This window comes from Malurus melanocephalus, unplaced genomic scaffold, assembly GCF_030028575.1.
Source record: "Malurus melanocephalus ecotype Western Australia unplaced genomic scaffold, MMel_1.1 scaffold_109, whole genome shotgun sequence".
Taxonomy (NCBI): Eukaryota; Metazoa; Chordata; class Aves; order Passeriformes; family Maluridae; genus Malurus; species Malurus melanocephalus.
The window spans coordinates 1655598-1670719 of NW_026623341.1; the positions used below are offsets into that span (position 1 = coordinate 1655598).

The 15122-nt window shown below is 34.9% G+C and overlaps 1 protein-coding gene across 1 annotated transcript in view; it reads right to left on the reverse strand.

The window, feature by feature from the left end:
* Positions 1-15122, reverse strand: part of EYS (eyes shut homolog) — a 685229-nt gene that overhangs the window by 600281 nt on the left and 69826 nt on the right. Inside the window, exons 7-9 of the mRNA XM_057369428.1 lie at positions 10448-10552; positions 10039-10178; positions 2009-2175 (exon numbers count right to left, since the gene is read on the reverse strand). Coding sequence (XP_057225411.1) covers positions 2009-2175; positions 10039-10178; positions 10448-10552 — 412 coding nt within the window. The remainder of the gene's footprint in view (positions 1-2008; positions 2176-10038; positions 10179-10447; positions 10553-15122) is intronic.

The window sequence follows — 15122 nt, forward strand, 5'->3', positions numbered from 1 at the left end:
ACATTTCATTCAATTGATGGCTAATTTTCTATCTGGAAAAAAGTAGTGGTTTGTAAAATGTGAGAGCTTAAAAGAGAAGGATGTTCTTGAATCAAAAATAGATATTTTCCATGCTTTCCTTGTGTTAGTATTACTATATCAAGCCACCACTAGAACAGTACATTATGACCAAAGTTTAATAGTTTGGAATTTAAGATTTCTTAACTAGGAGAAAGGTGTAGAATTTTAGGCTAGTAAATTTTTAAGTAAATAAAAAAGTAATACATAAATTTTTAGCATATCTTTATCTTCTGCACTTATTAAGTGAGATTTTGAATGGCTGTGATAGTTTTAGAAATGGATCTCTGTTGGATTATTAATGCCACTAACACATCTGATACCCCATATATTCTGCTGACAGTTTTCTTATGTCTTCCTGAAACTACTTTGCATCAAATATAGCTTTTGATAGCTACCTTAATAAAAAAATTATACCCATTTTAGGATAGAAATGCAAATTAAAAATATTTTTAAAAGGGTGAGTGGACTTACATTCAGCATTTCCTCTTCTATTTTTTGGGGGTTTAATCCTATATTGGAAGGGGGAAATTATTTTTGTTTCCTTTGCTAGCAATAGCTTGGAAAGCATTGTTATTTTGAAGGCAGGCTTRGTTTAGTTATCTTAAAAAATGCTTCACTGCCATGGAGAAACAACCATGTTCTTTCAAGAGARTAGGTATAATACAGTAAATATGCTACATTTTGTGTTGACAAAAAAACAATTGTGTTCTGGGGTCAAGTTTCTGCTAACAAAACCGACTATCTAGGATTCAGATCTTAATGGTGTGTTTTCTTGTTCCTTAGATAAACAGACTGATCTGTCAATTTAATTTGTTTTTCAAAGACTGAAAAAATAAAAATTAACTGGTTTCTGTCAGTAAACCAAGTCTGGAATAGCGAGTTGAAATYAAAAGTTCTTTTTTACTGGTAGTCTTCAGAACTACTAATTTCTCAGTAAATGCTAGCGGACTTYGTAACATAAACATGGCTTTGTACTTTTATCAGAATTATTTTCCTTATACAGAAAGGAAAGCCACAGATTTATCAGTCAAATAAAGTGTCAAAATATGATCCAGTAATTTGATAGAAGAGTTAGTTGCAAGCTGGGAGAAAGGAAGGATGTATACTTTGTGAGGATCCTTTGACAAAAATTCCTTGAACTATTGTRCACTGAGAATCAATCACTTGACTCTATTTGTGTATTTATTTGGTGATTTCAGTTATTTTTAAAGAGAGAATATAAAACCAGAGGTGACGTGGAAGAAATTTTTAATTGCTTCTATTTTAATTTTGTCCCCTATTGCAATCTTTTCTAAATAGAAAGACTAAAGCATACTAATTACAGTGCCTCTAAGTAGGGCATGGCGCAGCATAGAATTATGTCTTTCAAAATACATTCACAGACATTTTGGAGAAGTTTTATTTATTCTGGATTTTGTGGAGGAAAAAAAAATAATTCAAGCCTGATAAGAACAGCTGAACTCTCCTTCTTGAAGAAAATCTTTCCCATTTATTTTCTTACCATATTTTATAAAATCTCATTTTCAAATATCTTCAGCGTGTTGCAGCTCACTAAGGAGAATACATACTTTATGGTTTTGTCAATAACTGAAATGATAATAAATTATAATTCTAATTTTAATAAGACGCTATGACACAGTCTASGCTTATAAAGTGTTTGCCATTTAATAAAATAGATTATTTTTTTAATGTGAGATTTTGCATAGTTGGTTTAACTCTTTGATCAGCAAAGGGGAACATTTGTGATTCCTTCCTGTGAAACACCTCAGACAACAGTTTTACTGAATGCACATCCTTATTGAAGATTATTATTCTGTGGCATTTTATAATATAAAAATTATATTACTGCATTAACAGAACCCTTTGCAATTCTTTCTGAAAGGAAAAATATCTTCATATCCTACAAAATACTTTATGAAAGATTGTGTAGAAAGCTACATGTTGGTACCTGTATTTATTATTTCCATCTTCACATGTGGCTCCATGTTGGCACTGGTTTATCTCACAGTCATTAATATTCTCTAGGCAAGTGTTTCCAGTCCATCCCAGAGCACAGATACAGTGAGATCTCTGACTTTCTTCATCGTAGAAGCARCTACCTCCATTTGCACATACCTGAAGACAAGAATTACAAATRCATTGTACAGGGTTTGCATGGCCAGGTTCTGGTGTTACAGGGGTGTTACAGGGGTGATTTCTCTGAGAAGCTGCCTGAAGCTTCTCYCATGTCTGACAGAATCCAGCCTGCTCCAGGATGGACTCACTTCAGGCCAAGGTCAAGCCCATCAGTGATGGTGGTAGAATGTTATGGTAGATGAAACCACCCCAGAAAATGCTGAAGGGCTGGACAGTCCTGGGATAGCTTGCACATAATGGAAATAATTTGATAACCCCCCTGGGAATGAAATGGTTCTTGCCATGAATATGTGAATCCTGATGCCCTGGCTGGATTTGATGTGACCTCTCTCTCCGCCTACCCCTTCCCCTACTAGTTGTTMTATTCCCCTTTACCTTCTCTCCCTGCCCAGCTTCTCAAGTAACTGGCCCTGAGGGATTTATCKGTATAGGCAGGTAACCCCACAGCTCCCTCTTTCGTCGCTGGTCCCTTCGAGAATAAATTCCTGGAATAAACCACATGGCTGAGCACTCTGCTTCTTCATCTCTGGTAACGTATGGGCTACAAGTCCACTGAGGAAGGTGTTTTGCTAGTCATCAGCCCAGGCGTGGGTTTTCTCCTGCATAGCACCAAGAAGTGCTGGCCAAGGCGATCTCAAAGGCAGGAGACRCTTGTGGTACACGCAGAGAGACGAGACCCCCTGGATATCCCCCGGCCCATGCTTAGTAGAGCCTCTGGATTAAGGAGTAAAGAAGATGGAAAAAGCTTATTTCACAGAAGTAATTGCAGCCAGAGAAGAGTGGAGTAAGAACATGTGAGAGGAACAGCTCTGCAGACACCAAGGTCAGTGCAGAAGGAGGGGCAGGAGGTGTTCCAGGTGCCAGAGCTGAGATTCCCCTGCAGCCCCTGGTGCAGCCCATGGTGAGGCAGCTGTGCCCCTGCAGCACATGGAGGATCTTGGGGATGCAGAGATCCAACTGCATCCAGGAAGGTCCAGGGAGTACCCTATTCCAGAGCAGGTGGATGCCCAAAAGATGGTTGGAGATCCATGGTGGAGCAGCCTGTTCTGGAAGGACTGCGTGCTTTGGAAGAGACCCACACTGTAACAGTTCAGGAAGAACTGTAACCCATGGGAAGGACTCACACTTGAAAAGTTTCTGGAGGACTGTCTCCCATGGGAAGGARCCCACTTTGGAGCACGGGAAGGACTTGTCTCCCTAAGGAGGAAGCAGTGGCAAAAACATATGATGCTGACCATAACCCCCATTCCTCATATCCCTGCATTGCTGGAGGGAAGACAAGGTAGAAAATCAGGAATAAAATTAAACCCAGGAAGGAGGGAAGGAAGGGGAGAAGGTGCTTTTAAGAGTTTTTTTGACTTCTAATTTTCCTGCTCTAATTTTATTAGTAATAAATTCAATTAATCTCCCTAAGCAGTCTGTTTTGCCTGTGATGGCAATCATTGATGATCTCTCCCTGCCCTTATCTCAACTCATCCATTTTCTCTCCCCTGTCCAGTTTCAGAGGGCACTGATAGAGTCGCTTTGATGGGCACCTGGCATCCAACCTGGATCAACCCACCACATACACTGAGTTTTTTCTTTACAGGTTACATTTTTTCCACAAGAATTTAATGGAATAAGCCATTGGTAATACACATGGTTGCTGAATCTTTTTATGTTGCAATATTAAAAAAAATACATCTCCAAGAATCTAAAATACTGTGTTATTAAATCAATATAACAATCTATTGTTTAGTTGGAAGGGGCATTTATGTTTTAATTTAACAGTACCACTTTAACAGCTGCCCTTAAAATGTGCTTGTTTAAGGAGGGATGATAGTGAACTAGACTGTTATTTTGCCAGTGAAATGTAGAGAAACTGYTCCTAAGGTGTATAATTTAGCTGAATATGTGGCTATCAAGAAAAAAAATACTGATTTTTTWWAATTGTAATTATAATKCTTATTCAATGTATCTTTGAATCTTTTATGTGTTCAGAAATTACATTTATGCTGTGGGAAAATCAGAAGCTTCTTTCTTTTCAATTTGCAGATATTGAAAGATTGGTAAAATTAGACTGGATTTTTTTTTCTTAATTTTTGTTTTTAATTGCTAATATTACTTGTTAAACCAGTATTTCCTGTATTCTTCAAAAATTACAGAAAGTTTTAAGTCTGAATGAATGTTCCTTTCCTTATTTTACTTTTAGGTCCCCTTTTCATTTCCGTGAAAATTTTGCTGGTATGAAGACGGRTAACTACATATTCATTTCAAAGCAATTAAGACCCCTCCTTCTAATCAATTGGTTTTTAAAGAAAATGGTGTCTAGAAGATGAGTTAATGCACCAGTACTTCAGTTTGATTGAGTCTGAATCTCTTTATAATGTCATTAAGATTTGTAATAATAACAGTCCTTGGCAGAAATATTCTAATACTCATTTGTCTTTGATTAAGTTTTAAATTGACCTTAAAATGAAGAGATTTYTGTTATGCTCACAGTAGTGAATTTTAGACTTACCTTGGGATGCTTATTCGATATGAAAACAACTTGAAGAAAAACACAGTTCAACATAAATGCAAAAAACCCACCCCTTCTTGTGCATGATATGGGAATTGTTATCTTTTTTATTGTTATTATTTTTGTGTGTTTCCTTACTTTTGTATTTATATGTTTTTGCTAGATTTTATCCTGCTGCTTACTCTTTTCTCAGAGCTCCAATGGGTCAAACAAGCTTATACACAAGAAAACCACCACGAAAAAAAATTAGGCAATTAAGACAAATATTTCAATAGTGCCACAGCACAATGTTCATTCTATTCTTTTGCCATTTTTATACTTTATACTGTGAAGAAGCATGCTACCCTTTAAGATGTTAGTGCAATYTAAAACAGATTTAAATTGAAATGGAAGATATAGAATGTATTTAAATATAAATCTTATATTTCAACAGACCATAAACAGATCTTTACTCATCAGTCTGGCCATCACACTTCTATCTATGGCAAATACTTCCACACAAATCAGCCTTTTTATGTAGTCTTGAGAAAATGTTAAGAATCACTTCCTTTCAATACCAACCATGAGATCTTATTTCAGCTAGAAAATATAATTAATCCTTAGAGGATTTCATTCTTCTCCTCTCTTCCCTTTGCAGGAATTGAAGGATATAACCCAAGTACATGTCTGTCTCTTCTCTAAGTATCATGTGTTGTCAATTGCTCAATATAAGACTGCAGTCATTATTTCCTAACACTTTCATCTTACATATAATGGAATTTTCTGCAGTTTGAATGGAACTGCATTTTATATATAAACACGAACACACACACACACACACACACACACACAAGCACACACACATGTATATTTTACCCAGGCATAAAATTTTACTACAGTCTTCAGGTTTTATTATTGCAAAGTCAAATATACCTGAGTACTCAAATTTTTCCAGAAGCATAGTTTTAGTTAATCTGCCCTGCTCTTTCCTAAACTGATAGTACACTAAGCAAGTGGATAAAATGTTTGTCTTAAAAATATTGGAAATAGAAATTGTCTTACTTTTACAGATGAGGAAACYCTGTAAAGTTGCATAGCATGTAAAGAACATGGAAGTGGCCTCATCCGTAAACACCAAATATATGCTGAGCATATAGATATTTCTATCGAAAAGGTTGGAACTGTGTTCTTGACTGCAAGTGCAGCAGGATGATATTTTTGACTCATAGAAAGAGTAAAATTTCAGTTAAAATATGCAACTGGAGTTCAATAKATTTCAGTGTTATAAAGCTGTAGATAGACACTGACAGGAATTTTCAGATGTGGTTCAGTTCCTAACTTATATGGGAATTTTTTTTGACAAACCAAGTAGATGTCTGCTAAGTGTGTCTCTTTGCATTTTAAAACTGAAAAGAGAATGAAAAATAATTGAAAAATACTTTTTAATTCCTATGCTTCTGTCTTGGGTTGATTTTTGTGCCAGTTTTGTTCTGTATTCCTTTTCCGTTGGCATATCCACCCAAAAAGATGTTTGTATCTTTAAATGCAACCCGGAAGAAGGAGCAGGAGCTGCTGGGAAGGCGGAGTGGACAGTTTAACAGCCAGCGCTGCCACGCGATCTGGGCTTCTTGAGCTCGGCTCTCTCTCTCTCTCTGCTTCTTGCTGTGGGAGCCCTCGCTTGATGCGTGGAGCAGAGTTACAGTGTTGCAGTTTCAGCTAGCTCAGTTTGTTGGCTTCGGCGGCTTTTCCTCGGACATCCCCTCTGCGTCTACTGGGTTCTGCTCCTGGGGCGGTCCCGCCGAGGGAGGGGCTGCGCGGCTCCATCTCGTCCGGGCTTCCGGGGCGGACCGGGCTGGCAGCGGAGGCACGCCGAGCCCTCTGATCCATGCATGGGGAAGTGGGGACTTTTTGCTTTGCCACTGTTACAAGAACGGCCACGTGGGTTTTTCTTTTGTTTCTTTTCCCGGGGGCGGAGTCGCCGCCTTGTCTACGCCGCGTGGCGAGTTTTTTTTTTGTTTGAATAACTGACGGTTACTCTTTATCTGTGTCCTTGTGGTCTAACCGTTACTCTTTATCTGTGTCCTGTGGGCACTGTGTGTTTGTTAATAAACTACCTTTTTTCTCTTCACCTTTTTTGCCCAGCATCTATTTCTTGTTGGTGGGGAAAAAAATTATCAAATTTATTTTCATTTCAGAGGAAAYGTTTCCCTGTAACATTTTTTCTCTGAAAACATTGTCTCAAAACTGAGACAGCTTCCTTTTAAGAAACAACAAATACTGGTCAACATCTTGCCATTTCTGTAATTTATGGTTATACTTTAAWTTTTTTCTTAGTAAGTGCTGAAGGAGACAATGATTTTTTTAAGCTTCCTGACAGAATTTTGAAAAATAAGTATTTTAAGGGAAGCAATAAAATTCTTCAGTAAGATATAGCCATGGCCACTTAAGATAATCACACATAGAATAATTAAGGTCGGAAAAGACCTCCAAGATCATTGAGTCCAACCCTTGATCAAACACTATCATGTCAGCTAAACCTTAGCACTAAGACTCACATCCAGTCATTTCTTGAACACCTCCCGGAACGGTGTCTCGTGGTCTATTCCAAAGTTTAATAATCTTTCCTGTGAAAAAATTCTTTCTGATATAACCTCCTAACCTTAACCACCCCTGGCACAACTTGACRCTGTGTCCTCTTGTCCCACCACTGGYTGCCTGGGAGAAGAGGCCAACTCTCACCTGGTTACWRCCTCCTTTCAGGTAGTTGTAGAGTGTGAAGGGTTCCCCTGGGATTCTTTTTCTCCAACCTAAAGAAGCCCACCTCCCTCAGCCACACCTCACAGGACTCACGTTCCAGACCGTTCAGCAGCTCCACTGCCTTTTTCTGGACACCCTCCAACACCTCAATATCTTTCTTGAAGTGAGKGACCCATAACACCTTAGAATGTCTTCACATTTATTATTGTTTGGGTCACTGGTGGACTTCCAAAGTATATAAACTATTCAGGGATGTGGTACCTCCATCACTGGAGGTTTTCAAGTATGATTTGTAATCATACCTAGGCTCGCTTTATTTTTCCTATTAGATGGTCTTGTGAGAGCCCTTCCAACCTGGGCTCTTCTGTGGTTTTGTGATTCTGTTACCTAGGCCTATCATGTTGCACTACAATTATTTCTTATTATGAAGAGCCTTATTAATTCTCTATGAGCTCCTGTTAATAAAAATATTAGAATTTGTAACAAACATTGAGTATTCAAATGGAAAAAGAGATATTTTCTTTATTCCTTCTTATGTTTACCTGAGTACATTTTTAAAATAAAAGGTGTTACAACAAGAAGTGGATAAATTTGGTTCTGTTGGAGGTCACTGATTTAAAGGTGACAAAATTTTGATTTATATAGAGGTCTTCAATTAGTCTTGGTCCACTGCAAACAGGAATTATCCTAATTACAAAGTTAAGATTTATTTTTAAAGGAAGATATCCACTGTCTTAATCTGTTCACCTCATTTTTTAATATCTGTTTGAAAAAAAAWATATATATTAAAAACAACTAATTAATTGTGTAGTGTATTAATTGTACTGGGGAAGAAAAAAAACAAGGCCCAATGAATTAATATCATTATATACTTATACAGAGAGCAAGGAGCMCCAATTGATTGCATTTATTTCTTGCTCATTAAGAAAATATTCCAAATAACAGCCTTCTTTTCAATCTGTTTTGCTGAATATACAGAGGTAAAGCAGTTCAGCATAACTGAGATACCATTGGAAATGTAAAAGAAATGAAAGAATGCAAAAATATATACTTATTTTCCAGATACAACAAATTTAGAATTAAATTCGGAATAATCCAATATGTTGACTAATACTAATCTTTAATTTTGAAGGATTGCTTACATGAATTGAGAAATATAATAAAATATTTGTTTGAATGTGGCCTTTATATTTTCCAATAAGGAAATTATATTGTTTTAAGGAGCTGCAAGCTAAGAAACCAGGTAAAACTCAAGTATATAATTCCACAATTTTATTTTCTATCCCTTTTCCCATTAGAAAGTCTAATTATTCACATTATGCCCAAATCAAGCATCTCATACAGTGAAAGCATATTGATATATATACATATAAAATTACTTTTTGTCCCCACATGATAGTCTATGAAATGTTTGTATGAATAAATTAAATGTCTGAGGGCTTTTAAGCAAATATTACAGCAAAATGTTTTATTAGTTCCCATCAACATCCTTTGCACACCATCACTTCCCATACTAACTAGCCATAATGATTATTGTGTCATTATGTTGCTATGCCATGTACAATAGATTTGCACTTGATATGACACTTTAAATCATAAAAATGTTAAAATTTACTAGATGCTGAAAAATTTAAGTATACACCTTTGAGCCAGTGAGTATTTCAGTGCTATATTTCATATTCTTTGATAAGTGTCTACCCAGGACTTTGAGATGACTTAAATGTTGATTGCACTCTGTCAACCTATTGCCTACTATGCATCAGATATTTTTATGGAGCATATATTTCAATAAAAGAATTGATAAAGCCTTTAAAAAATTCATTATCATGTTTGTGTTGCTSCTTGAAAGGGCTATATAGCATTATGTACATAGCTTTTAAAATAATATCATAATGAAAAAGTGCAACAGTATTTTAGTTTAACTCATACTGAAATCTCATAGTCCACCCTGATATGAATGAATCCTACCCTAATTTAATTTTAAAGGCCACTAAAGGGAATTTAGAAAGGGATACAATAAATATATTTTTTCTAGAAAATTTGGAATATGCAAAAGTAGTATTCCTTGCAATTTGCTATGAGCATTGAAGAGTAACTTGCAAGGAGAATTTAGATTTTTTTCTAACTGCACTTTCCCTTGCCACTGAAGTATAATTAGTCTAGCTTTTTTGTTGTTGAATATGGTTTCTATTTTTGTAATGGAAATGAAACTTTTGTCATTYTTTCTGGGCATTGTTGTACTATCAGCCTTCACTCTGGTAACTTTTGAATACATTGAAGATTGAAGAGATTTTCCCTAAAGTTYTTCAAGTTTCATAATATAGCAGCAGCAAATAAGGGAAGAAGCAGACATCAGTGAATAAACCCATAAAGAAGAAGAAAGGCAGAGCTTAGGCATTACCCAGTGTGTTGGACAATGACCAGACTACTCACATCAGGCACTTTTACATGCATATGACACACAGGAAAAAGGAATGAGAATATATCAAGAATGAGTACTGTGTTTAGGAAACCCATGGGAATGGGGCTTCATCAGCTCACAGCTATTAGAATAAGTTGTTTGATTTCCCAAAAATCTCTGGGGGRAATTTATCACTTTATCCTACCTCTGTGTTTCCAATACATGGTGATAAACATGTGTAATTAAATCCATGAGATTTATCCATACACACTGCTCCTGGGGCACAGCTTATATTGTTGAATAGGCAGGCATCAATATCGAGTTCACATCTTTCACCTTCAAAACCTGCACCACAAAGAGAATGTTTAATCACAGTTCATTCAGAATATTGACATTATGTCTGTTCAGGGTGTTAGCAGTTAACACCACTCAACTAGAGTTATTTGGCAGTTTTATTTCCTAAACAAAGAGGAAAAGTGAGTTTCTTCGTAAAAATGTTCACTGCATTTGTTGAGATACATTGCTGGTTTTATGTTGYTATTTCTTAACATAAATATTTGGATGACATTTTATTTGTTCTGTTTAGAAAATACAATAAATTTCCAATGGCTCACCTATAGGGCAAGTGCACTTAAAATGATCCTCATAGCCAATGCACGTTCCTCCATTTTCACATGAATTGGAATCACAGCTATGAATTTGCACCTCACAGAATTCTCCTGAGATTGGAAAAAAAAAGTCTTAAAGTTAGAAATTAATATCACATTCTTAAACAAACACCAGAAGTCATATTAGTAATATTTATAGAACAACATGCTTTAAATAAGATCTCTGGAATACTGGTTTAAAACCTTGTGTAAGTTCTCAGACTCTTTTTTCTCTCCACTTATACATATAAAAATAAATCTCAGTTTCTTAAAAAGAAGTCAAACCAATACTCTGTCAGCATTTGAAACTATTTCAGAATGCATCTAAATGAGGATGCAGAGCTGAAGAGGGCAGATTTTCCCTGGAAATAATAAACTGAAATGGAGGTAATACTTTTATATTTTCATCTTTTTCCTGCTGCATCAGTCAACCCCAATATCTATTCAAGACTTTTGAATCTATTAAGTACATATTTCATKATATATTTTCTGAGCTTTGTTTTGGCAAGGAAAAGGCTAGTCCACATTTATCTGTGGYAACCTTTTGTATCACTCACTGAACAACTTGCTCATTTAGCTGAAAACTGTTTTAGCCCAGCAGGAAGAAATAATTGAACTTGTAACTGGACAGTTCTAAAAAAAAGTACTGGAGAGAAATATATCTCTGGCAATGTGATATGAATCAATAAGGAAGACCATCAGGTTTACAATTAGTCTTGGAAACCGAGAAGATTTGTCAAAACAAAACACTTTCACTTTTTATTCTTATTCTTTTTGGTGCTGAAAACAATTTAATGAATTCTGAATATACATTGTTGATTTTTTTTTTCATTGTATTGATGTGCTTTGTTTCTTTTCCCTCATATTTTTTTTTTATTTTTAAATTTACTATTTCTACAACAGGGGTGCAGGTTTGTTTTTTATTTCAAAATTTAGAAAAGATAAAAAATATACAAAAGTGAAAGAATCTCCGCTGCTGAGAAAACAAGAAGGAACAGGAGTTTTGAGATGTTTGAAAATTCAGAAAATACAGTAGGTGTAGACTACTGATGTTTTTACCACCAACTTATTTGTAATCAGTTTTACTTCACTCTATGGCTTAAGCAGAAAACAGAAGAKCTGTACAGGAGAAAAATGTTTGGGAAGAATGTACAAGAAATGTGGATAATTTCTTAAATCAGACAATACATTCTGTACAATTTTGAGTCATAAGTTAGTATTTTATTTTAAATTCTTCATATGTTAAAAAAAAGGAAATAAATTTACTTCAAATGAAATAGTTTTAAAAATTTTAATAGTCTCTSCTTTTGATCTAAAGATAGACACATCAGGAGAACATAAATTAATAAAATAAAATTTGGTAAGGAAATTACTATGTCTATTCTTTAGCATTATCTGACAATTTCATTCACTTTTAATATGCTGGAATGGAGTGCCAAACTAAGACCTAAAGATTTTTCTATAAATGCAAACAAGAATATGCTATGATTTGTTGTCCAGAAATCTCTATTTTAGGCCAACAGGTGCTGAACTGCAAGTGCAATCTCATATATTTACAGAGAGGTTGACCAGCATGCTTTTAATGATTTTGAATATTTTTTTATCCTCTCACTCCTCAGTTAAAAATTGTCTATTTTTTTTCCAAATTGCCAAAAACTACCAAAAACTTTTTTTTTTCCAATCCACCGAAAACTTAACAGCCAAGATTATATTTTATTGTAACTTATAAAGCTTATTGGGTTAAAATTATTTTAAAGTAATATTTAAATAAAAGAGAACATAGGAAAATAGGAAATTAGATACATCTCGATGTTTATTATTATTCTATTAATTATGTCTATTATTATTATATAATATATAATATTAAATGGGAAACTATGGGCAGCCTGACCTTATATTTACAAGACTCATTTCCTCTGTTTACATTGACTGTAATGGTAACCCAAAGCATCTGCATTTCTGAGGAGATTCCATCAAAATTAATACTTTAGAAAGCCACTTTCTGTAACAGTGGCCAGAAAAAAGGCATGCTAACACATAAATAGATATTTTAATCACAAAATCAACTGAATATGCTGAGGAGGTTGCAATCTCCTAGGAATTGTGGGKCTTGTTTTGTCTTATTTTGTTTTTCTTAATGAGGCTGGTAAGGCAAAATCAAGAGAAAAAAAAAAMCTGGGAAAAAACTTCAACTCAATATGTATTTTGGATCATTTTTTTCATGTTTATTCATGAGGATGGAATTGTCTTGTCCAAGAAACCCTTATGAATAAATATTAGTGCAACCCAACAAGCTTTAAGAATTATTTTGCTATAAATCTGAAATCCTTATAGTGGCTGTATCCTTTAAGCAAACTTTATGACTTTTCCCCACCACAATGAGGTCAAGAAAACCTAGTAACTCCAAACTGTTATAAAATTTATTGGAACCTGAATACTGCTGAGAAATGCATAATTTATGGTATTAAAGTCTGATTAAGTGATAAATGGATATCAGGAGAGATCTCYACAGTAATCCACTTAGCTTTTAATGCCTAATTATCACTTCACAGTGAGTAAGGGCTGAGTAATTGAGAAATGCAGTAGTTAGAGACCTCAAACAAGATTTTTGTGCACAATTAAGCATGTTATTCTTCTATCAAGAATAAGTTCAGCAGGCACAAGGAACAGAGGGAAAAATAAAGAAATTTTGCAACATTAGAAAGAGGAAAAAAATTGATTAAAGACTACTGTTGTACTGTTTATTTTTATAAATGACCTTACACTTTTTTATATATGGACGTGTTCTTTAAAGTTAAAGTGTTTAAGTATTTTCCTTACTTTTCCTTTGTTATCAATATATTTAGAGGAAACTTTCTTGTCCTCCCTGATTCTTGCTATTTTAATTTCCATCTTAGATATAGCTTTTCTAACTCCACCCATCCACACACACACAATTTCCCTGTTACTTTTATGCAGTTACTTTTATGCAGCTTCCAACTTCCCCTTTCTGTGCACAGTGGGATGACACATTTAATTGMATTAACACACCAAACTGAAAGAATATACCTTCCTCATCGTCTGTGTGTTTGTTAGCTTGGAATCCATGACGAGCTAAACCAGCTACAGAGCTCTGAGGTTGGCACCAGCCAGTTAAGAAACATATAAGTTATGCATACTTATGTCTGCACTTGATAACAAACTTACTAGTTTATTTAAATCAACATAAATAACCCAATCCAGGTGAAGTTCACCTAAGAATTCTAAGGAGACTGAAATGTAGCATTGCTGAAGTAACCTCTGTAGAGTGAGGAATCTCAATTTGCAAGGGCTGGGAGTCATCAAACTTGATCTGTCTTTCCTTCAGTGATGTTCTACTTGGCCTAATTGTGATAGAAGGGTTTTTTTTTTTTTTTTCCTTCTGCTTTGCTTTACTGTTATTAATTTTTGCATAGTTTTAAATAGACAATAGGAACAAGTAGACATTATAAGTACAATTGTATTTACTAGTCTAATGCAATGCAATTTACAAATACAGGGCTGGTACCATAACAAGAGACCTTGAGAAGCAGAGCCGTAGGATGTGACGTTAGGAACACTGGGATGATCAGAGATGGGACACCCCATAACGATAGACAACTCACCAGTGCCCAGTTAAAGAACAAAGACCTGAAGCTGGACAAAACTGATCTTAAGAGTAACAAAAAAACAAAGAAATTTTATTTAATATACCTTACACCCACCATAAAACATAAATTAAGATCCAAAATAGAGCTGCAGTCCAATGAAGAAAAGGTGTAAGTGGCCCTAGAGATGAAGAAGAAACCACCAGTCACATTCCTTCCAGTGAAGGACTACAGATTCTGCAGCACTGCTCCCAACAACAGAGCTATGAAACCATTGATCTTAAAATCTGGAGGAGGAGGGAAAAGAGTGAGTGTAATGTCATAAACAGGGACAGAAACTACAAGTTGTGTTAAAGCTGCATTTTCACTTATTTTCTGCAGCAATTAAATTTGCCTGGATAATGATTTTAATTTTAATATCTCAGTGATACTATGAATAAACTTTTTGGCTTTAGRTGTATAATATGGTGTGCCTCTATGYTGTGCATAGCCAAGTTTTTCAACATAACAGAATAATCTAGAGGCTTATGTACTATTCAGTTTGATTTTATCAAACAACCTCCTGGGGGCTCTTATAAAGAATGTAACTCACAGTTGCCTTCCATATTGCACTGCATAATAAAGACAGCACTTCTAGTGTGTTTTATTTTTAACTGAACCAAACATTTTAAGCTATTAAAACAGAATTTGCAATCTTTAGGACTTGTAGTTGCTAGAGATATTTTTACTTTTATGTGATCTGCTTTAGTCTATTTTTGTATTCTGCTCTTGTCTGTTTTTGTACTTCCGCTCTCAATTTAATATTATCTTGTTTTTTTCAGAAACTATGTACATAGCCAGYGTGCTAATAAAGAGTACATAAAAATGATCTACACTAAACATTTTCTATTTACTATTTAATATAGCAACAAGTTTATCAAGCAAAATGTAATACACAATCTAACTCTTCTCTTCAGTACTAGATTGTATGACAATTATTAAAAAAAATATTTTTCTCTAAAATTAAAGCCATTTAAAAAGCTACAACTCAACCCTTT